Source organism: Lonchura striata, chromosome 1 (assembly GCF_050655825.1).
Source record: "Lonchura striata isolate lonStrDom1 chromosome 1, ASM5065582v1, whole genome shotgun sequence".
Taxonomy (NCBI): domain Eukaryota; kingdom Metazoa; phylum Chordata; class Aves; order Passeriformes; family Estrildidae; genus Lonchura; species Lonchura striata.
Window position 1 is genome coordinate 19,095,686 of NC_140703.1, and position 21,887 is coordinate 19,117,572.

At 45.5% G+C, this 21,887-nt stretch overlaps 1 protein-coding gene across 13 annotated transcripts in view; it reads right to left on the minus strand.

Moving 5' to 3' along the window:
- Window positions 1-21,887, minus strand: part of GDPD5 (glycerophosphodiester phosphodiesterase domain containing 5) — a 107,711-nt gene that overhangs the window by 16,517 nt on the left and 69,307 nt on the right. For all 13 annotated transcript variants that reach the window (XM_085590656.1, XM_077781198.2, XM_021550212.3 and 10 more), the window contains 6 exons: window positions 15,302-15,405; window positions 11,169-11,262; window positions 10,545-10,604; window positions 8,419-8,517; window positions 7,157-7,250; window positions 5,005-5,150 (listed from right to left, as the gene is read on the minus strand). In XM_085590656.1, coding sequence (XP_085446782.1) covers window positions 5,005-5,150; window positions 7,157-7,250; window positions 8,419-8,517; window positions 10,545-10,604; window positions 11,169-11,262; window positions 15,302-15,405 — 597 coding nt within the window. The remainder of the gene's footprint in view (window positions 1-5,004; window positions 5,151-7,156; window positions 7,251-8,418; window positions 8,518-10,544; window positions 10,605-11,168; window positions 11,263-15,301; window positions 15,406-21,887) is intronic.

Below are 21,887 nucleotides of genomic sequence, written 5' to 3' on the forward strand. Positions count from 1 at the left end.
ACAACAACAGGCAGACCAGAAAAAAAATATTGACAACTACAGAAAGAAAACCTGGTAGGTTTTCTGCACGGAATAACATCAAAATAAGGTTATTTTTGAAAAATAAATTACTTTCCCCCCCCCTTTTTTTTAGGTTTAGAGCACCTTAACACCCTGTTTTTCCACCACCAGGATCAGTTCCATCACGACACAATGAGCATTCACATCCTGCAAAGGGGTATAATTAGGGACAAAGGCCCAATTGCACCATTCAAGCAAGATATAACAATAAAATAATGAAAATAAATAAAAAAACTTGCTTAAGCACTTAGAGTGGTTGTAAGAGACATTTGTTTTTTCTGATCACTTAACAGGCTCAGGTCAGCAAAGTTTTGGGGTAAAATAATCAGAGCAAATGTCACCCCAACTGATTTATTAAAAAAAAATATGGATATTGATCTAGTGCCGATATCCAACTGTGATGGACAAAACCTCTCTAACAGCTTAAAGTTAGAAAGTGTGTGTTTATTGTGTGCGGGATAGCTCCCAAATACACACCGCGCCTTCCAGGTGATTACAGAGTCCTTTTATCCATACAAGTATTGAATACCCAAAATACAAATACATATTCATCATTTTGGTACATCCCATTCCTCGCTTTGTATGCTAATCATCCCAAAAGCCATTCAGCATGCGTGGTTTGTCCCTTGAAATGGGTCCATGTCCCTTTCATGGGGATGGGTTCCAAAATGAGGAAGTAAATGAAGTCTTCCTCCTTCTGACCTTTCTACCTTTTCAATGCAAATATGACAAATGAACTCTTGGTAGAACTCCCATTCCTTGCCTTCAATTGGTTTCAGAACAGAGGAGGCCCACAATTGTCTTATGTTCCTAAAAGCTATTTGTCAGTTTGTGTATTCTTCATTATAAACCCAGCTAACTAAACATTGTGCTGATGAGCAATCAGCAATAAAAACTAATTATTAGTTAACTACTAACTCTTAACTTAATTGAGGCCTACTCATTCATTTTAATTAACTCTAGTAAAGCTTACCTCTAACTAAAATCTTAGCTCCTCTAAAATCTCTAAATTCCTTAAAGTTTACGCTTCACAACCTTCACCCAGCTCCAGTATCTCAGCACAGAATTCCTCTGGCCCCAGCCACACATCGGTACAAGCTCATTTTTATGTTTGCTCAACAAAGGCAGCACAGAGCCACATTATCTTCCTAAAGCAGCCCCCAGCCAAAGCCAGACTTGTTTAGGCTGGGACAGAGGCAACACCCCCGGCGTGCAGCTGGGTCACCCAAGGTTGGGCTCCAAGAGGAGCTCTCCACACATCCCCAGAGCTGTCAGCAGAGAGCAGCAGCCACCAGGAGCTGCAGAATGGAGCCACACTGGCTCCCATCACCTCGCCTTGCTGCCACCAGCTCGGCCTTTCCCCAGCAGCCCAGGTTTCTGCAGGGTAACCCTGCAATCATCCTCTCCCTGCACTTCAGTGTTCACCCTCCTAAAAAAACCTCCCCTCCAAACCAGGTTGGGAGAGCTGGGGGTGCTCAGCCTGGAGAAGAGCAGACTCTGGAGAAATCTCAGCCTAAAAGGGGCTCTGAGGAGACCTCACTGCAGCCTTGCAGTACTTAAAGAGGGATTGGAAAAAAGGAGAGCACATTTTACACAGACAGAACACAGGGAATGGCTTCCCACTGCCAGAGGACAGGGCTATATAGGATATTGGGAAGGAATTCCTGTCTGTGAGGGTGGTGTGCCCTGGCACAGGGTGCCCAGGGCAGCTGTGGCTGCCCCTGGATCCCTGGCAGTGCCCAAGGCCAGGCTGGACAGGGCTTGGAGCAGCCTGGGATAATGGAAGGTGTCCCTGCCCATTCCAGAGCAGAGGAGTGAGATGAGCTTTAATGTCCCTTTTAACCCAAACCGTCCTGTGATTCTGGGATTAGAACCTGTCAGGCAAAGACAGATCTCCCTGTGAGCAGGTGGTGAGTCCCCAGTCTGTCACCCTGACATAAATAATTGCCTCTCCCAGCGAGTCCATCCAAACCTGCCCACTGCAGCTGCTGAACCTCTGCACAAACCACTGACACCCATCACATAACTCAGCAAAGGTCAACCAGAAAGCCAGGAAAGTAAATTTAACCTTTTCCACCAAGATCAGAGGTTGCTTATCCTCAGAGATGGCACCACTCTGGAGGCAGGATTGCTCTGTACCAGGGGTTTATAAACCCTGAAATGTGAGGGCTTTTGTGAGAAAGGAAAATCTGAGATACAGGAATTTCCATCCTTCCAGCCTGTCTATTCCTCCAGGAAGGCGGGAGCTGAAGCTCCAAATTAAGCATGTTTAAGGCAAAGATGCATCCAAGTGGGGCAGCTGCTGTTACAGGAATTAATTGTTGAGATTAATGTTATCTAAAAAAAAAAAACAAAACCAAAAAAAACAGCCAAACTGCAGTAACTAAAAAAAAAAAAAAAAAAAGCACAATCTTTCTGCTTGTATTTCTCTCTGTATCTCTCCAGGCTTTTTTAAGGGATACCTGCTTGGTACAATATATTCAGGCATGCTATGTCTAAAACATAAGGGATACAACCAACTCCTTAAGGGAAAGAAACCTTGGGGCACAAAGCAACGATTTCCAAACCCTCTCTCTTTTATAAACCATGTCCAGGTACTGAGAGCCAGACAGACCCAGCTCAGGATTTCTAAAAGCTCTTCCTCTTCTCTGTGCTTGGTTTGAGAGACTCATCCCCTGCAAAAATCAGGCTACTATTCATTTCCTCCTGCTGCAGCAACACAGCAAGTAATTTCTAGAAAATCACCACAAATGAACTCATTTGGGTTATTTTTGTGCTTAGAAATCCATTGCAGATGCTTTCAAACAGAGACAGGAGCTTTGGGGACCTTCCTTAAAGAAGATTATGAAACTGTCTTAGAGCAGCACAACCTGGCTGCAGCAGGACACCACCACATTTGTGTTTTTCCCTTAATTAGCCAGGCCTTAAAAAAGAAACTCATGGCAACATTTGGTGCGGAGGATGATGAAGAAGCCTGGACAGAAGAACCAAATTTTATTCCAAATTAATTGCAGCCACTGCAAAGCTCTGGCTGGTCTAGGGGGAAGTGTCCCTGGCCTTGGCAAGGGGTTGGAACAAGGTGGTTTTGAAGGTCCCTTTCAGCCCAAACCATTCTGGGATTCTGTAATTATGCAGTAAAGGATCTGATCTTTTGTTTCATCAACAAGATTTAAGGATATTTTCTGGTCCTTTTGGAAATATGGCCATCATTTTAATTTTTTTTTTCTTCTTTATCTCTCCAGTATTAATCTCCTTGTGAGCCATGAACTGGACCAAAAAACCCACAAGGCAGGATTAAAGTGGTACCTAGGAAATGGATTTTTCTGTTGTACAAAACGATGTTCTTTGGAAGTTCTCTATGTGGGGCTTAGTGTGGGACCTGCCAGGCCATTGGATTTCAGCATTAGTGTCCCATCATGCCAGGTGAGTAACATGCCAAGGTACTAAGAGTTCTGTTTAAAGCATAAAATAAAATGTGTCTTTAATCCCTGTATTTTAGAGAGCATCCATAACTAACCCTGCCCATGGCAGGGGCTCACAACTCCATGGTCTTCAAGGTCCCTTCCCACCCAAACCATTCTGGGGTTCTGTGACCCAAATTTTCAGTAAACTCCTCAACCTGACTGAAAGGAAGTGAAACAGCACAAAGCAAACCAGGAAAAAAAAAAACAAACAAAACCAAAAAACTACCAACCCTACAATGGACAAGAGGCAAGAGGATAAACTTCCAAGCAAAAGCCATTAGGGATTTAATAACTAGATGCAGGAGATGAGACCTCATTATTGTACTGCCCACACAAGAAAGCTGAAGCGTGATTTAATGAAAGCAGACTTGACCTGACACAGATTTATTTCCCAGACAAGCTCTTCTCCTGTTCTGGCAGAAGATGTTCATTGTGAGGGTTTGCTGCTATCAATCAGGCCAGCAACCAGCTCTTATTTTTAATATGTAAAGAAGCTGTGCAGCAAAGCAAGTGCTTCTTTATTTCACCCGCACAAGCAGCACAAACCAAGGCTCTTTAGAAGCCTGAAGGAAAAAAAGCCACCCCAACAGATGGTGGCAATTTGGGTACCTAAGAGAAGATGAAGGGAAGGATTCTGCAATTCTATGAAAACCAGCAACCAAAGAATGCAGTGGCACAAACTAGCCTGAACTGCCCTTCTGTTTGTACCTCAAACACCTGGGGTGTCACTTGGCTCTGGGCTCAAGCCCTGCTGTATATCCACAGCAATCCCAGGCAGGAGAAGTGCCTCCAAGCTGTATCAGCCGTACCCATTCCCTGGAGACTGCCAGGCCCAGCAGCACAGGATCACTACTTGTCAGAATCTGAGGTATTGATGATTCTGAGATTGTAGGAAGTCTCTGTCTCTCTGCCCCACTGCCAAAGCAGAAGCCATAATTGGTCTGTGCTGGTTTCAGGGTTGTTTATTCTGTTTATCTCTAACATGTTCTGCTGCCCTGCCCAGCTCTGTCCTGCAGGGCAGCGTGTGGGGCTCTGCCCTCAGTGGGATGTTACAAACATTAAATACCAGAAACTCCCTGGGCTGGATTTACAATAATGTGCCAATATCTGTCACCTACGTTGAACAGTGTGTCCCCAGCCTAAACCAACAGAAAAATGCCAACACCACACTGAAACATGGAGGGCATGAAGAAGGAGAAAAAGGACAAGACACACCCAATTTCCTCCATCTTGTCCCTTTTGGACCCCTCATCTAGAATCCTAAAATTTTACTTTTGCATCCGTGCCACACTTAATTATTACTTATATCAAACACTCAGAGCTGGTAATTCATCCTGGAAGATTGAAAACTCTTTTCCATGGACAGAGATCCCAGACAGTGTCTCTGGGGGCTCTGTACAGGGGGTTCCTGACCCCCTGCCAGGGTCCCAGGACTTCCAGGGCAGCCAGAGGGAAGCCCTGGATTCCCACAACTACTCACCATGGGTGCCCCACGGTGCCCCAGGATGGCTGGCTTAGGTCCCAGGGCCTTCTTCTCCATGATGCAGGGGGAGGAGATGGCCAGGGGGACGAGGTAAAGTGCAACTACAACTGCCAGGTACGCAGTGAACATCAGCATCTGGGAGGCTGGGATGGAGAGAGAGACAAAGAGATGCTGAAAAGGCTGCCCCTGACCTCCTCACAGCACAGGAGCAAAGGGAAGACTCCTCTGTCTTCCTCCAGAGGAGAGACTGATTTCCTGTCAGTGCCTCCAGCGAGAAAGCAGAGCTCTGTGTTTAGGGAAAAACATTAAAAAAAAAAAAAAAATCAGGTCCTGAACGTGGTTTTCACTTCATTTTGTATTGGGGAAACAACAACTCAAGTGAATTGCTTAAACCCCCAGCAATATAGCTTAAAACATTGTTGGCATTTCCAGCCTTTGGGTGGGACAGCAGCAAATTTTGCCCTGCCTGACAGGAGAAATCATTCACCAGTCACACACAGCCAAAAATAAGCAATATCACCACATCAGGGCATTTAAAGTTTATATTGGTGGCTCACCAGCACCACCCACTTCAGCCAGGGCAAAGTCACTTCAGCTGCTTCTGCCTTGAGATTTGCACCAGAAAAATGCAATAATGTTTTACTGAGCAAGCTGGAGATGTTTAAATAAATCCCCGGGCTGTGACAGAACCAGATGAGCAGTACTGCCTCCCATGCCACCCAAATTCTATCTATCAGTGACTTCCCACCAAGCCCAGACTCCCTGGGAACCTCTGAAAGGTGCTGACAGAGCACCAGAACCACTCCCTGTGCCCCACAGATGTGTGCTCCTTACAAAAAACAACAGGCACCTTGGAACTCCTAAGATATCTGGAGCCACTTGAAATCACAGATGTTACAGCAGAAAACTTCATTTTCAAAATGTTTTAAATTATTATTTATTTTGCAAACTCATTAAGGCTTTGGAACTCAAGGGATAACCTCAAAAACAAAAAACAAACAAACAAAAACAAAAAACACCAACCACCAAACACCCCCCCCCCAAAAAAAAAAACAAAACAAAAAAACCAAACCAAACCCCTTATAACAAATATTTGCAATGGATGCCAGCTAGAGAAGGCAGTGGTTTTTTATTTTTAGACCCAGCTCTGCTCCTGGCCACAGCTGATCTGGTTTCACTCATAAACAGACTTCTTTTTGCTTCCAGCATCTAATAGGTTCATTCACACATGTTCCCACAAGGCAGAAAGTGACTCTAGGAACTCTGCCAGGGGTTTTTTCCTCCTCCCTGGCAGAGATGTCAATCACTCAGGGAGCACTCCAGGAACTCAGTGGCACCTTGCTAAGGGACCTCATGCTGTGTCTTGCACCTCAAAGGAGACCCCAGCACCCAAACCTCTGGGCAGACACAATGTGATCCTAACCCAGCTCCTGCTCACCCAGGGGCACCCACACACCAACCAGGCTCTGAAAATTCAGTTTAACCAGAGCAAAAAAAAACATAAAAATTGCTCAGAAAAAAAAAAAAAAAACCAACAAAAAAAAAACAACCCAAAAAAAAACGGAAATGCCACAAAGAAATGACAAGAATAGGCTTGCACCAAGGCCTGAAGCTGCGCCTGATGTTTCTAAAAGATTGGAATCCTATTTTCCATTAAAAGTGACTATAGGTTCTTAAAGATATTTTGGATTTTTTTCTTCTGTTTCTAACATTACCATGTCTGCACCAATAAGCCTGTAAACTCTTTGAGGTAAGATAAATTCCATACGTCAAATGAGTCTGAAATGATCAAGAGATACCACTGTTTTTTCTTAAAAACAAATGAAACAATCCAGGAACAGAAAGAGAAAAAGAGAGAAGCTCTTTCCTGGCTTATTAAAAAAAAAAATTTAAAAAATGAAAAGGAAAAAAGAGAAACAAGGGGGGAAAAGAGAAACAAGGGGTCAAAAGGAGAAACAAGGGGGGAGAAAGAGAAACAAGGGGTGGGAAAAAAGAGAAACAAGTGGGGGGGGAAAGAAAAACAAGGAGGGAAAAGAGAAACAAGGGGGGAAAAAGAGAAAAACAAGGCAGGGAAAAGAGACCCAAGGGGGAAATGAGCCCCAAGAGAAGCAGGCACTGCCCACCCTGCAGGGACACCCGAGGTACTCACTGGCTTTCTCTGTCCGTGCAAACTGCCCTGCCACCAACCATGACAGTGCTGTGACAGCTGCCAGGGCTCCTATATGCAAGAAAGGGGCTGTGGCCTGCAGGGCACAAGAACAGGAGAGGAAAATATGTTTAAAAACACCCCAGCACCTGGAAAATTCGTTGGTTTTGCAGGTTCTGTTGTGGCCATTGCTTCTTCCAAATCCTGCTGTTGCCTCTGGCATTTAGGGAAAGGAGGAAAGCTCTAACCTTCTTTTAGGGGAATTTCTCCCCAGTAACACAGATATTTGGGAAAAGGGCTGCTGGAGGGAGTCCAGAGGATGTCACAGAGCTGCTGCAAGTGCTGGAGTCCCTCTTCTCTGGAGCAAGAGGGAAGAGCTGGGGGTGCTGACCTGGAAAAGGCTCCAGGGACAACTTATTGTGGACTTTTAGGGGATCTGTAAGAAAATGTGTACAGCTTTTATTAGGGTCAGCTGCCACAGGACATGAGGGAATGGTTTTAAACAGGAATAGTCTAGGTTCAGACTAAATATAAAGAAAAAAAATCAGTATAAGGGCAGTGAGGCCCTGGCACAGCGTGCCCAGAGAAGCTGGGACTGTCCCTGGATCCCTGGAAATATCCAAGGCCAGGTTGGACAGGGTTTAGAGCAACCTGGGCTAGTGGAAGGTGTCCCTGCCCATGGCAGGGGATGGCACAGTATGGAGTTTAAGGTATCTTCCCACTCAAAATTCTTCTGGAATTCTCTGAACACACTGGACTGTATCAGCAGGGTGCAGTACCATGACACAAAGTTGGAGATGTATCATCTGAGTCGTGTGTCTGCTCTCCAATTCCCTTCCTAAATCTTAAAAATACCCCAATAAAATAAAGCACTTCTGAGAAATGTTAGTCACTTGTGTGAATGCCATTTCCACCCCCTGTATTTGCATAGATTTGCATACTCCCAAATACATGCCAGCAGCAACCTCTGAAGCAAAATGGGCAAAATATTTTTGGACTTCTTTTTTTGAGGAAGAGGGGGAAAAAGAAACAGAGAGCAGATCTGTAAGAAATTAAGTTTGTAGGTATTTTCCTTTCATATTTCTCTAGCTCTGCAAGACACCACAAGTCTTCTTTAAAACAGTTTTCTCATTGCCAAGATTCCAATTTGGGGTGTGACACCCATCAAGAGAGAGTTTCACCCTACAGAAATACATAAATCCCATGGAATTCAGTTTCACTGGCCCCTTTCCTCCCCCAGGGAAGCATCCTTGCAGACACCTTACCTGCAATGAAATAAATACCATCTCCCACTCATCATCCCAAAGCTGTGCTATTGATGACATGGTCACCACAGTAGTTATCAAGGTTGTCACCAGGCCAATCTGCAAGAAATCAGAGGGAATTTACAGGCTGGAAACTGTGGTTATTATAAAAATTAGGTTGGGATTTATATTATAGGTTGGGAAATGGAGAGAGAAAGCCTTTGCATGTAATAGAAGACTCATGGGGAAGGACGCTGGGCTTATGTGCTGTCACGTGAGAATGGATGCTGGGGGACTCTGGATGGGACAGTGGTGGTGGCAATGGGATGACAGACCTCAGCCCACCAGGACCTCCCCCAGCCTCCCTCTCACGTGGAAGCACCCAGAGGTCTGAGCAAAGCAGTCAAAAAGAAAACGTGACCTCTGTGGTGAAGGTAAAGAGTTCAAACCATCAAAAAGTGCCACAGAAATAACTCCAGCTGCAAAGATTGAAAATCTGGGCTGTCTGTCTAAAAATAATTCCCCACTCTCTGCCTGTGTCTGGTATTCAGCCTCTGTTCTGCCAGAGCCAAAGGATGCTGCTGCAGATCCAAAAACTGCTGCAGATCCAAAAACTGCAGGGGACACTTGGCAGAAAATCTTTCCCCAGAAATGGACGGATCACATCAGGTGCACAGGGCTACTCCAGGCCAATTTCAGGTTTAATACCTCAGACCAACAAATAAAATCCCACATTGCCAACGTTTACAGAATCACTTTGGTACATGTAAACAGGATTTCTTTTTCTAGAACCTTAATTCCCTTTGTTGTGACCATCCTGGGTGGCACAGAGGTGTCAGGACACAAATCTCCACTCCTCCCATCAGCTCCAATTTATTGCTTCTTCTCACACTCATCTTTGACTTGGCTTACAACCTCTGCACAGAATTACAGGAGAAAACTGGAAGGAGTTGTGTGGTTTGTCCATCCCAGCTTTTCCCACACACTTTAATCTATATTTGAAGTTAATTCAGTATAGTTCTGAGAAAAAATATTAACTTATTCCAGCCTTGTGTCTCAACCTCCTTAGGAAGCTGAGGGAGTTGTGGGGAAGGGAAGAGACAGAGCCACACATCTGAGCTGTGATGAAAAGGGGGCTTCTTTGGGAGAAGGGGAGGAAGGGTGGGAGTCCAGAGGGTAGAACTGATCACCAATACATCCCTCTTCTGGACTTACTCATCTGAGCCCACCAGTGTGCCTGAAATAACACTGACATCTTCCCTGATGAAGAAACATATGTCAGACTCAAGAATTGATAATTTGTTTTGCAGAAGCAGTCAGACAGTCCCTGCCCCCTCTCTGATTGCATCCTCTTTCCTGGGGAAGCATCATTTCTATCATCTCTAAGGAAAAAAAAAAAAAAAAAAAAAACAGTAAAAGAAGAAGGCAGGGTGGGGAAGTGTCTGCTGTCCCTGTCCTGGAAGGTGTTCAGGCTCTGATCCTACAAGACCTCATCATGTGCAGAATTTCAGGAGGGCTGGGTATTGGCAGATTCAGGACTGCTCCCTTCATTTCCAGTTAGCAGACTGCCAGCTACAATGGGATCCTGCCAACCCATCTTCTCTCCCTGCACACCCTTCCCCTCCCTTTCTGTGCTCCAAGTATCTTTTCTTGTGTTTCACAGCAGTGTTTCTCAAACTGCTTTACACACAAATCTCCTCGGGCCCAGCAAACCTCACCCTGCATACCCTCAGCTTCAACACCTACATCTTCTTCTCCCAAGGCTTTCCCAGCTGCTCCCTCCAAGCACACTCTGAACAGCTTCACCTCTGCTCAGCCCCTCTCCAAGGCTGGCTTCAGCACACAGAGGAGCCCCAGGGAGGGTCCTGGAGCACCCGAGCTGGGGCTGAATCAGGCTGCTCTAAGCACTGGTGTTTCTCCATCTCCACAGGTGGCCTCTCTATCAGCAAGGGCCAAAAGCATTTCACCAAATTCTCTGCCCCCAGGCTTTGATGGCCTCTCCTGAGCAGTTTGCTCATGAGGCCACACATGCACCACAGACATTTCATGCTCTTCCCAAGGACACAGTGACAGCAAGTGCCACCCCCCGCCTGCTCCTCAGGCTCCAGCATTCCCAAGATCCTGCTCCCACTGGAGCTGAGATTTACCTTGTGCAGCCAGTGCAGGTTCATCTGCTGTCCCACAGCTATGTGACACAGTGCCAGGATCTGGGAGGGACAAACAGAGAGTCAGACAGAGGCACATCACCATCCTGGAGTGTTTGAGCACACAGGGACACGTCACCATCCAAGGGGACAACCACACAAGCCAGCAGCAGCGGAGGCAGGGTGGGCCAGCAGATCCTCTCCAAAGCCAAGGATGTGGGGGAAAAGCTTTGCCCTCCAAGGGGCAGGGAGTTCAGAGTCTGGCCCAGAGCTCCTGGGGTTGCAGGAAGCAGTGGCCACCTGAATGGACACCACCCTGAAGGTCCCAGCACCCTGGCACAAAGGGAAACAACTGCCACTTGTGCCCAGAAGTGGAAACTGGGCCATACCACGGGTAACAAAACTGTATTCCTCCTCTGAGAGTATCTGTCTTTTACTTTTGAGCATCTGAGGTCAAAGACTCAATTTCTCACTTTTGATTTTATGCAACTTCAGGCTAAGAGAAAGAGAAGAGAGCGGAATCACTTATAAGAGAAAACTCCTCAACTTGTGGATGGCTTGAGAAGCTTATGGCCTTTTTAAAGCCAGCACACAAAACTCTAAGAAATGGGATTTCATTCTACTCACCAGCAACATTGTAATGTAGGTAAAGCCAGCAGCAGTTGTTACAAGGATTGGAATGGACCAGTCACTCCAATATCCCATCCGGTTATATAAAAACCTGGAGAAGTGGGAAGGACAGATTAAGAAGGGATTCAACACCAGAACAGCTCCACTGGGGTTAGACAAGACTTGAGAAAACAGATCTTTCCAAAAAAAGAGATAGGCAGCAAAAAGCACAAGTGACAACCCAGTGCTTTAATCCCTTTTGGAAATTAACTGGATCGAGAGAGGCAGAGAAACCCCAGAACCCTTCCTGCAGCTCCTGACAGTTCAGACCTGACCTGGATTCAAATTTTCCCTCTGTATCTTTAGGAAAAACAAAAAACAAAACCAAAACAGCATCCTTAAATTGGCTTGGATTAGGGTGGACATTATCTCCATGCAAACCCTTGGCACAACAAGTACATAATGGTTCTGAGGTGGAATCAGCTCATTCAAGGAACTGGCTGGGTTCTTTTTTTTTTTTTTGCCTTTTTGCCTCTTGGTTCCTTTTTTTTTTTTTCTTTTGTGTACAACAAAAAGAAATGCTGCATTATATAAAAGCAGGTCAAAGATTCAATCTCCTCCCCAGCATCCAAGTCCAGCATCATTCATCAGCCAGAAGCTCTGGTCTGTTTGGACAAACTCTGGGGTGATTTTTGGGGATGTCCAGTGCAGAGCCAGGAGCTGGACTCCATTATATAATTCAGGATATTCTCTGATTCTAATTCTGTCCAGGAGTAAAGTTCCCCCGTGGGGTCTGGAAAGCAAATCCTTGGGTTCAACAGGCATGGCCCATGTCCAGGTTCTGCTCAGGGAGTCAAAGAGCACAAAACCAAGGATCTGCAGGGACTCAGACATGCTGTTAGGAAAAAAGAGGGAAGAAAGGAAAGAGGGCTCCTCTGAAGTCTTTGCTGGTGCTACCACCCAGAGCTTCCTTAGCTCTCAGCCCATTTAAGTTTTGCTCTGATGTCCCTTCAATGCCCCTCTGAGAGCACCAGGCCTTCACTTGATGTGCAAATGATTGTTTGAAAATGCTGGGTCCGTGGTAGCTATGAAGCAGCTGAACTTTCTCCAGACCAAAGGAGGAAAACATTTGCTACACAGACTTGCATTTATGGTCCTGCTCCAGGGGGAACACAGTAGGTTCACAAATAGAGCATTCCCCACAGCCTTGCTGAGCTAAAGTGAAGCCTTCTGGAGCAGCACAAAACTCAGTGCAGATCTGAAGTGTAATTTAATCAGGTGTAGACACCAAAAAAGGAAAAGCCAAAAACCAATAAATTAAAAAAAAAAAAAAACTTAAGAGGCGCAAAGCACCTTCACTAACAAGGACCTCAATGTTAGAAGCCTGAAGCAATACATGCTGGGCTTTGCAAAGCCATTTTGCCTTGTCCTTCTAAAACCCATTTCAATCCCAGAACAGCCCTTTGGCCCTTACAAGTTGAAATGACCTAACTCCTGCCCAAGCTGCCTGACACACAGGTGAAAAGATTAAAAACCTCCTCAAGGATGGCAAAGAGTCAAGGCCCTCGGAGTTTTGGGTTGAAAAATCTCCTCCAAGGGGATGGTGCAGAGCTGGAACAAGCCCCAGAGAGGGGGGAAGTCTTCCTCCAGTCCTGCTGCTGGCAATGGTCTGCTTGGACAGACACCTCCTGTGGGAATCCAGAGCTTCCCTCTGGCTGCCCTGGAAGGCCTGGGACCCTGGCAGGGGGTCAGAAACCCCCTGGACAGAGCCCCCAGAGACACTGTCTGGGATCTCTGTCCATGGAAAAGAGTTTTCAATCTTACACGATGAATTACAAGCTCTGAGTGTTTGATATAAGTAATAATTAAGTGTGGCATGGGTGCAAAAGTAAAATTTTAGGATTCTAGATGAGGGATCCAAAGGGCACAAGATGGAGGAAATTGGGTGTGTCTTGTCCTTTTTCTCCTTCTTCATGCCCTCCATGTTTCACTGCAGTGTTGGCATTTTTCTGTTGATTCAGGCTGGGGACACACTGCTCAACGTAGGTGACAGATATTGGCACATTATTGTAAATCCAGCCCAGGGAGTTTCTGGTATTTAATGTTTGTAACATCCCACTGAGGGCAGAGCCCCACACGCTGCCGTGCAGGACAGAGCTGGGCAGGGCAGCAGAACATGTTAGAGATAAACAGAATAAACAACCCTGAAACCAGCACAGACCAATTATGGCTTCTGCTTTGGCAGCGGGGCAGAGAGACAGAGACTTCCTACAATCTCGGAATCGTCAATACCACAGATTCTGACACCTCCAGCCCCTCTCCACCTGGTGGGACAGGCTGAAGGTGACAGGAGCTAGCAGAGCTGCCAGGGATGAGCTCTGGAGGGCAGGAGGAAGCTCAGGAGCTCCTCACACCAATATCACAGCAACTCCTCCCAGTTCCTCTAGAAGGCCCTGGCAGCAGCTCGGTGTGCCATGCCCCAAACAGCTCTTCCTCTCCTCTGGGGGAGCTCCCAGCTTGCCGACAAAACAGTGGAGCAGAGAGGAAGGCAGCAGGAGCAAGCAGCAATGAAATCTTGTCCAAAAGCAAGACCCAGAAGTGACAACAACAGAGAAACAGCAAAGGTGCTGTTTCTAAACAACAGGATCACACTGTGCCTCATCAGCAACAGGTTCACAGCTCTGCTGGGAATAAAATGATGCTTTTAAGTCCTTCACACCCTGCCTGGTCCAAATCTGCTCTGTTCTCATGGAGCCCATGCAGCTGTGCTGGAAGGGAAGAGGGCCAGGCTCAGCCTGCACAGACCCAATGGAAATTATTTCTCCCCCTTGCCTGGAACTGGCATGGCTGTAATTAAAACGTCACCCTGTGCTCTCCTCCTCCCACCCAGCCTTCCCACAGCTGTTTTCCAGAAACCCTGATTGACCTCTGGTGGTGTGTGGAGCAGGGATCTGACTGGGGTTACAGCACACACAAAGCACTGACCAATTTTCAGCACTGAATAGCCTGAAATGCTGTTTTCCATCCAGAGAGCCTCTTCCAGACGTGTGCTGCACAAGACGAATCCTTTCCCAGTGGATGTGCTTCCCATACCCTGAGCTGCATGGCAAGGACAGGGCTTTGGGCTGCAGGTGACATCTGTGTTAAATTCCCAAATGCCTCCTGTACCCACAGCAGACCTGCACATCTCCCTCCATTCCTGCAAAAATATTTGGGGACCCAAATCCTGGAAGCACTGCAGCTGCAGTGACCATTCCCAGCATTCCCAGGACTTTCCTTCATTTCTGAAGGAGTGTTTTTAGCCCTTTCACAACTTTGAGCTCAGACAGAGCTGGTTTTGCACTGGAGCAATCACATCCTTTACTGAGGGTACAAACTGAAGAAGAAAGAGGTTCCAAAATACCACTTTAAAAAGGGCATTTGTATCATGCTGCTGTTACAAATAATCCAGAGCCATGGTGATGGTTTCACTTCTCACAGTGTGGGTGTGAGCAAAGAGAAAAAACCATTTTTTCCTGGGAGGAGCCAGCTCACATCGCCATGTTGGTAAACACCCTCCCTCATACAGCTCCAGCATCTAAAGCAGATGATTCACTTAAGGGATCAGCTCCGCACTGTGTTTTCAAACACACTTTACATCTTATGCTTGACAAGAAGATGATGTCAAAGCACTTTGGTTATAATACAGCCCAAGGTACTGTCAAAATGTTTTAAGATGCTGCCGATAATAAAAGGGAGAATAATTTCCAGTACTGGAGGCAGCTGGCAATACCTCTAAATTCCAGCACATCCCACTGAAAAGCTCCTTTTCAGCTCCTTCCAACTTTGGATAATATTTTCCACACCCATGTGCTTCAGGCTGAATTTTTGCCATGGATATTTTTGTGGGATAGCTGCAGTCAAATCCCTCAGTCACTTTCAAATCCAGCCAATCATCAAGATAAACAAACAAAAACCCAGCCACAAAGTGGAGACGTGAGGCCACATTACATCTGCACATAGACCAGGCAGAAGCAGCTCTGAGTCCCACTTCCCACCCCATTTTCCCTTTCTCATCGTTACAGTTCCATTCAAAGGATCCAGATGAACCCAAAGCTGTGTCAAGCAGGTTCACGATGGCAACCAAATTTCCTAAGGGAAGCTGTACTCACCAGTTGATTTCATTGTAGTCATTGTGAACTTCCCACCAGAAGTAAAACCAGACCAGGGTGAGGAAGAAGGATGAGGTGAGGATGAGGAACCAGAGGCGTTCCCACTGCGGAGGAAAAGAGAGGTTGGTGTCAACAGGATTGGTCCCAGCTGTGGCAACTCAGTGGATAAAGAGGCATTTCCAAAGGCAGATTTGGAAATGGTACAAATTTTCCCAGCCCTGGGTAGAGGGGAAATTTCCAGATAGGGAGCTGGGGTTTTGTTTGGTGAGGGTTTTTTGTTGATGGTTGTTTAGGTGGGTTTTTTATTTCCAGGCAATTGCTTAATTAACTTTTCCATTCTCATGCACCTACCTTCCCCTCCCTTGGGTTTAGCCTAAATGACTGAGGAGTTATCACATGGTGAAGATTACACAGCGGATTAAGGATGTTCCTACTCCTTATTCCTTCCCCTGAGGTGCTCAGATCCAGCAGAGCCAAACCACTCATCCCCACCATTTATTCCTCCCACCACCACCACATATTTCAAGTGTTTTGCAAACAGACCACACCAGCACCAGCATTCAGGAGCATTTCAAATTCTACTCAACACACAAAAGAATTCCCTCATATAAATCTGTTCAGTGGCCCTGCTCCAACACCATGGGTAAAATCCAAAACCACAAGGACATCAACCTGTGTCTTCAAACTGCCTCTCACCAGCACCATCTCCATGGGCTCCTGGTTAGTTTTTACTCCTTGGCCTTCAACAGTCCACACGGGTTTTCATTTCAGCAGGGAAAACACTGAAATTCTGCAGGGAAAATATTCCAACAAATCCTCTCTTCTCACAATGAGCAAGGAAGGATGAAGACTGGAAAAGACTATGAGCAACTCTACCACTATAATTCCCTTCCAGACCCTGAGCACACACTGATCTTTTTGGAAAATGTTCTTTTCTCTAGTGAACTCTCCCAGCTTTTTAATTATGCAAAACAATGTAACCAATAGAGTGACAATAGAACCATTTAAAAATACTATTTTTTGCCTCCCTTTCCATGCTAAGGGCTGGCATTACCTACTTAACTGTGACTTACTTTTATAATTATTTTTAACTGTGACTATTTTTTCTTATGCATCACCCTGGATACTAATTCTGTGATAGAGCACTTCCTTGTATCCTCCATCATAGGAAAAAAAAAAAAAATCCAAAATAAAGCAATAAGAAGGGATGGAATTATTTCACTTTTGCTATGCCAAAAATGATGTTTTCTGCTAGAAATTCCAAATTTTTGGCTGTATAACTCAGATCAAGATACCGAGTTTTGTCTAGCAAAGCCATGGCTGCCCCTGGAACTTTGGAAGTGTTCCAAAGGCTAGACAGGGCTTGGAGCCCGGGATGGTGGAAGGTGTCCCTGCCCATGGTGGGGTGGCAATGGATGGCTTTAAGGTCCCTTCCAACCCAAACCATTTCCCTCCTTCTGGATGCCTTCCTGTCTGCACATCCCCAAGATCTCAAACCTCAATTTCCCCACTGTTTGTTGGGATTTTCTCTCCCCCTCTCCATTTGGGTCTATCACCTCCTTGCACATATATGTTAAATATGGGTTATATTCCCACATATATTTAGGGTTTTCCAAGGCAAGGGAGGTGTTAGGTACCTTTTATGTCAAAGATCAAAATTTCTACAAAAATCCCACCCTCCAGCTCTCTAAAGGTCACTCTGGACTGAGCTTTGCTGATACTCATGCACCGGATGACACTGATTTGATAAACAAGCCAAGGAAAACATTTTAAAACCTTTGAGCTTTCCCCCCTGTATATATAAATATAATTTTTCCCCCCTTATTTACATGCAAGCAGCAGAGCTTGTGGCAAGCTCTCCAAAAGCTATTTTGGGTCTGTCCTTGAGGGTGCCCTTGCCATGCCTTGCTGGTTTTGTGAAAACCCAGGCAAATTCTTCTGTCTCGAGGCATCCTTCAGTGAATTCAGGCACATTTCTCAGTGGGCTTCCAGAAAAAAACGCAGCATCTTTGATTGTTAAAGCCCCTTCAAACCATTCTCTGATTCAGTGATCAACAGACACAATCAGAAGGGCCCCAAAAGGAAATTAATGAAGACATTCTACCAAGTTGTAGTTTGCCAGATTTTAAAATTTTAATGAAAATAACAGAATCCTTAAAAATAAATAAATATATAAATCAGTGTTTTACACACATTCTCCACCACTTTTGCACATTCCCAATCCCTACCCCATGCCAGATGGGAGCAAAACCAGCTCCAGGTTAGTGGGTTTTGGGGGAAAAAACCCAATTCACATATTAAAAGAATTTGCTGCAGAAAAAACAGTGTTTGATTCATCTGTGATGCTGGCTCACAGACTTTACCCACTCCTGTGCTTGAAGATTTAATCTTGTTTAAAACAGCACTGAAATTCGTATCCCAGGGGACAGATTTACCAATTTAGGGATTAGTTTTGGTTAACTGAAGGCTCTGCCAGTCTCTTTTGCTGCAACTCCCCAGACCAGACAAAGCATTATTTACTGCAGTGGCACAGGAAAGCAGAGAGGCTCAGGAAGTTTATTTTATTTATTGTAGGATCTATAGGAGATGTTATGAGGTTTAACTATACACACACTCCTACCAAACCCTCCTACAAGGACTTTCTCAATTCTATATTAGAAACAGGAATTTCTCACCCACTTCATTCCAGCTGATCACACATATGCCAGGAGACACCTCCCAGCATGGTACCATTTGTGTGAACTAAAGAAATCCTTTGACCAGGAAATTCAGGCTATTTCAATTGCCCATGTTCCTCCCAAAAAGCAGATCAGCACTGTATCAGGATTCAGAGTGTGATTTGAACTTGGAACTGATAATCAACACTTAAGATCTTAAAAATCAGGACTGGCCAGGAAGAGACTGCATTGATCTGGTTATCACTGCATTTACATGTTCCCCTCTTCCTGAGGTTTCAATATTTTAATAGGATTATTAATCACAGAATTAGAAAGGCTGGGAAAGAACACTCAGATCATCAAGCTCAACCATGTAATTAATATTTCTCATATTATATACTAAAAGTAATATAATTAATATTTATATAGTGATAGGATATATAAATAAATTCAATATATTTATAATTAACATTGATTTAAATTACATAATTAAGCTGGCACTATAGAAGTGTGTCCCAAACCCTGCCTGAGGCCTGCAGGCAAAACAGAGGGTTCAATGTGTGAGACCGTATTAAATTCTTATTTTTACCACATACATTCCCCAGGGTTGCTGAAATGCTGCACCATGAGCTTCAGCTGCCCCCTCACATTTCCTTTGGACCCAGCTGGGAAGCAGGGGCAGTACAACACTCTTGGCTCATGGTCTGCTCCATGAAAGCCAAGAAAATGCAAGGCCAGAGCCAGCTGATTCCCTGGCAGCCCACGGAGCCAACAGAGCAGAAGGATTTTGCTCCAGCGAAGCTGCTGGAGTCACCTCAGTTGACAGCAGTCCTGAAATGCCATCCTCCAACTGTGCTGCTTCCTGGAGTCCTTGTCAGCTCATCCGAAGCAGGATTAGCATCCCTGAGATCCACCTACATCTCCCAGCCTTGGGATGAAACAGCAGAACCCTTCCTAAGCAAACCCACGCCTCCAGCATCCTCCCTGGCACCCAGAACCCACAGGGAGCTTCAGAAGGAACTGGCAGGAGAGAAGCCTGCTTTGAACTGGGAATGGGTCAGAGGAAATGCCACTGCTGGATGGATTAGGGCTCCATTCCCACAGGGATGAGCTCACAGCACACATTCCATCAATGTGGGTGAATTTGGGTCCCTTCCAACGTGTGCATCCTCAGGAGCTTTCCCATTAATTAACCCAAATGCTGCTGCTGGAGCGTGCTGCAGGTCACCCCAGCACAGCTCAGGTGGGAACAGATGGATTTCATATTCCCTCCTGGATTCACATCCACGTGTGAGGATTGCACCAGGCTCACAACAAACCCACTGTGCCCAAAGCTCTCCCAGAGCAGCTGAAACCACAGCAGAGCCCACCTCAAGATTCCACCTCAAGAAAAATTCATTCCACCTCAAGAAAGATTCATTCCACCTCAAGAAAGAAAGGTTCCATCTTAAACACAGGGAAGAGGTTTTGGGTGCTTGGAATTTATGAGATCCACCTCAGAGATTATAGATCTTCCTCATGAAAAGATATTTTCTTTAAAAGACTAAGAATTGGAGAACATCAACAGCTTGGAGCAACCTGGTCTGATGGAAGGTGTCCCTGCCCATGGCAAGAGTTGGAAGAAGATGATCCCTAAAGTCTCTTCCAATCCAAACCATTCCATGGTTCTGTGAACTCTACAAGGAGCCACCACTGAGACTGGGCAGAGGAAACAACCCAAACTTGTGTAGAAGTTTAAGTTAGATGAGTGGAGCAATTGGAGCACATTTTTATTTAAAAAAAAAAAAAAAAAAAAAAAAGGAAAAAAGAGGGAAAAGGGGGAAAAAAAAGGGGAAAAAAAAGGGGAAAAACTGAAAAAAAAAAAAAAAGAAAAAAGGGGGAGAGAGGGGAGGAGGGAAGCTGACCCTCTTGTTTGTGGAGCTGCCAGTCATCCACAAGGAAGAAGGCTCTTATTCAAGCCGAAGTGCCTCTGGGAATTCATGGCTTTCAGTCCCTGTGGAGACCCTACCCCTTCTCTGTCTCCTGAGCACAGTGAACCTCCTGTTCATTCATTAAAATAATGAAATAACTAAATAAAAATCTAACTAGAACAGGAAGAAGCTTTTTAACAATGTCTTACCCCTCCTCTCCCCCTTCATTTTTTTTTTTTTAATCAGAAAACCTCCAGTTTTGAAAAACAGAAGCCTTTTAGAGAAAATCTAATATTTTAAAGCAATTTCTTGTTGAAGGGCATCTTGGCTTGAGGATGGAATTTCTGCTGAGAGGAAACTGGAAGGAGCCTGAGCCCTCCCACAAATCTGGCAGCACACTGGGCAGGGCATGCACAAGCAGAGGAAAGACAGCAGCATGTGGATCTGACCACACCAACAAAATCCAATGTGGGAATCTTCCTCCAGCTCCATACTGTAAATCTCCCTGCTGGAAGTTTTATGTGCAGACAACATTCAGAGATATCCAATATAACCACACTTTCAAACCTGCAAATGCACCAAGGTCAAAAGGTGTTTTATCTCCCTGCATACCATCCTTGTGTCCATAAATATCCACCAGCTCAGGCACCTGCCTTTAGGAAATCAATGGGTTTTTGGAGGGATCAGGGCCACGCAGTCCTGAACAATTGCTTTCCCCCTCAGGAGCAAATCCAGGAGCTGGAGTCAGACTGGAGCATCACCACTATCACTCAAGTGTGTTTTCAGACCATTTTAATTCACTCCTGGATCCAACAAAGAGTTTATTAAGGAGTCTGCACTCCACTGTTTTCTGGCATTTTCAGGAATCAATTTGCTGCAGGCATTTATCAGTATTAGCTTGAAGAAGAAAGGAGGAGAGCTAACATTTATCCAGCAAATACAAAGGGAAAACTGACAGCCAATCCTCATTTTGGGATTACCCAATCGGACCTTGCCCAAACAAACCAAACATTATCTTCAAGTGAGTTATTAAATCATCTCTGAGGATGAAAGATGACTCCATCTCCCAAGAGAACCAGAAACTGAGGATCACCAGGAACAAGTGTCAGCTGGAGTGTTCTGTCAATGGGAACACTTTAGTTCCTAAGGAGAAGTTATAAACTTCATTATTAACTCTCAGTATGTGAGGGCAGAGTCCTTAAAGCAGCAGCTTGCTCTGAATTTCCACCCTCTGCCCTAGGGTTTCACCACCATGCTCATGGGGAGAAATCTCCCTTCTGTCCAGCTGCAATTTCCCCTGATGCAGGTTGTGCCACTGCCTCTTGAGCCATCTTGGCTCAAGTTCTCTGGGCCAGGCTGGATGGGGCTTGGAGCGACCTGGTCCAGTGGAAAGTGTCCCTGCCATGGCAGGGGGTTGGAACAGGATGATCTTCAAGGTCCCTTCCAGCACCAAAAAATTATGATTCTATGACCTCTACAGACTCTCCTTAGTTGCTGGGAGCAGCAAAATCCTCTCTTCTCACCTCCAGCTGCACAACCTCAACTCTCCAGCCCTCCTCCTCTGTTCCTGGCTCCTGTTCCAAACAGTTAGGTGGCCCTAGTGGGTTCACTTCTGTCTGTTCTGTGGTTATAGGGAGCCCTCAGTGCTCAGATGTGTTCCAAGTGTCCCACATCCAGCATTGCCATTGTTACAGCCCAGGGTGCAATCAGCCTTCACTGCCAAAAGCATACCCAGAACCTCCATCTGGCATTGCAGAGGGACAGAACTGATGGAAAGCACCTTGCACTCCAAGGATTTGAAGCATTTAAGTGAGCAGATCAATAGATTTGAGTAGCAAATGTTTGCCTCACAGACCTCACACACATCCGGAGCAGAACTGAGGCGCCTGGGCTGGAATTCCCTCACCCAAGGCTGCAGAGGGATCAGGCTTTCAGCCTTCTTTTGGACTGAAGATTCAGAAACCCAAGGGAGCAGGAGGAGCCTGAAAGACCCCACAGAGCATGAGGCAGCTCCCACAG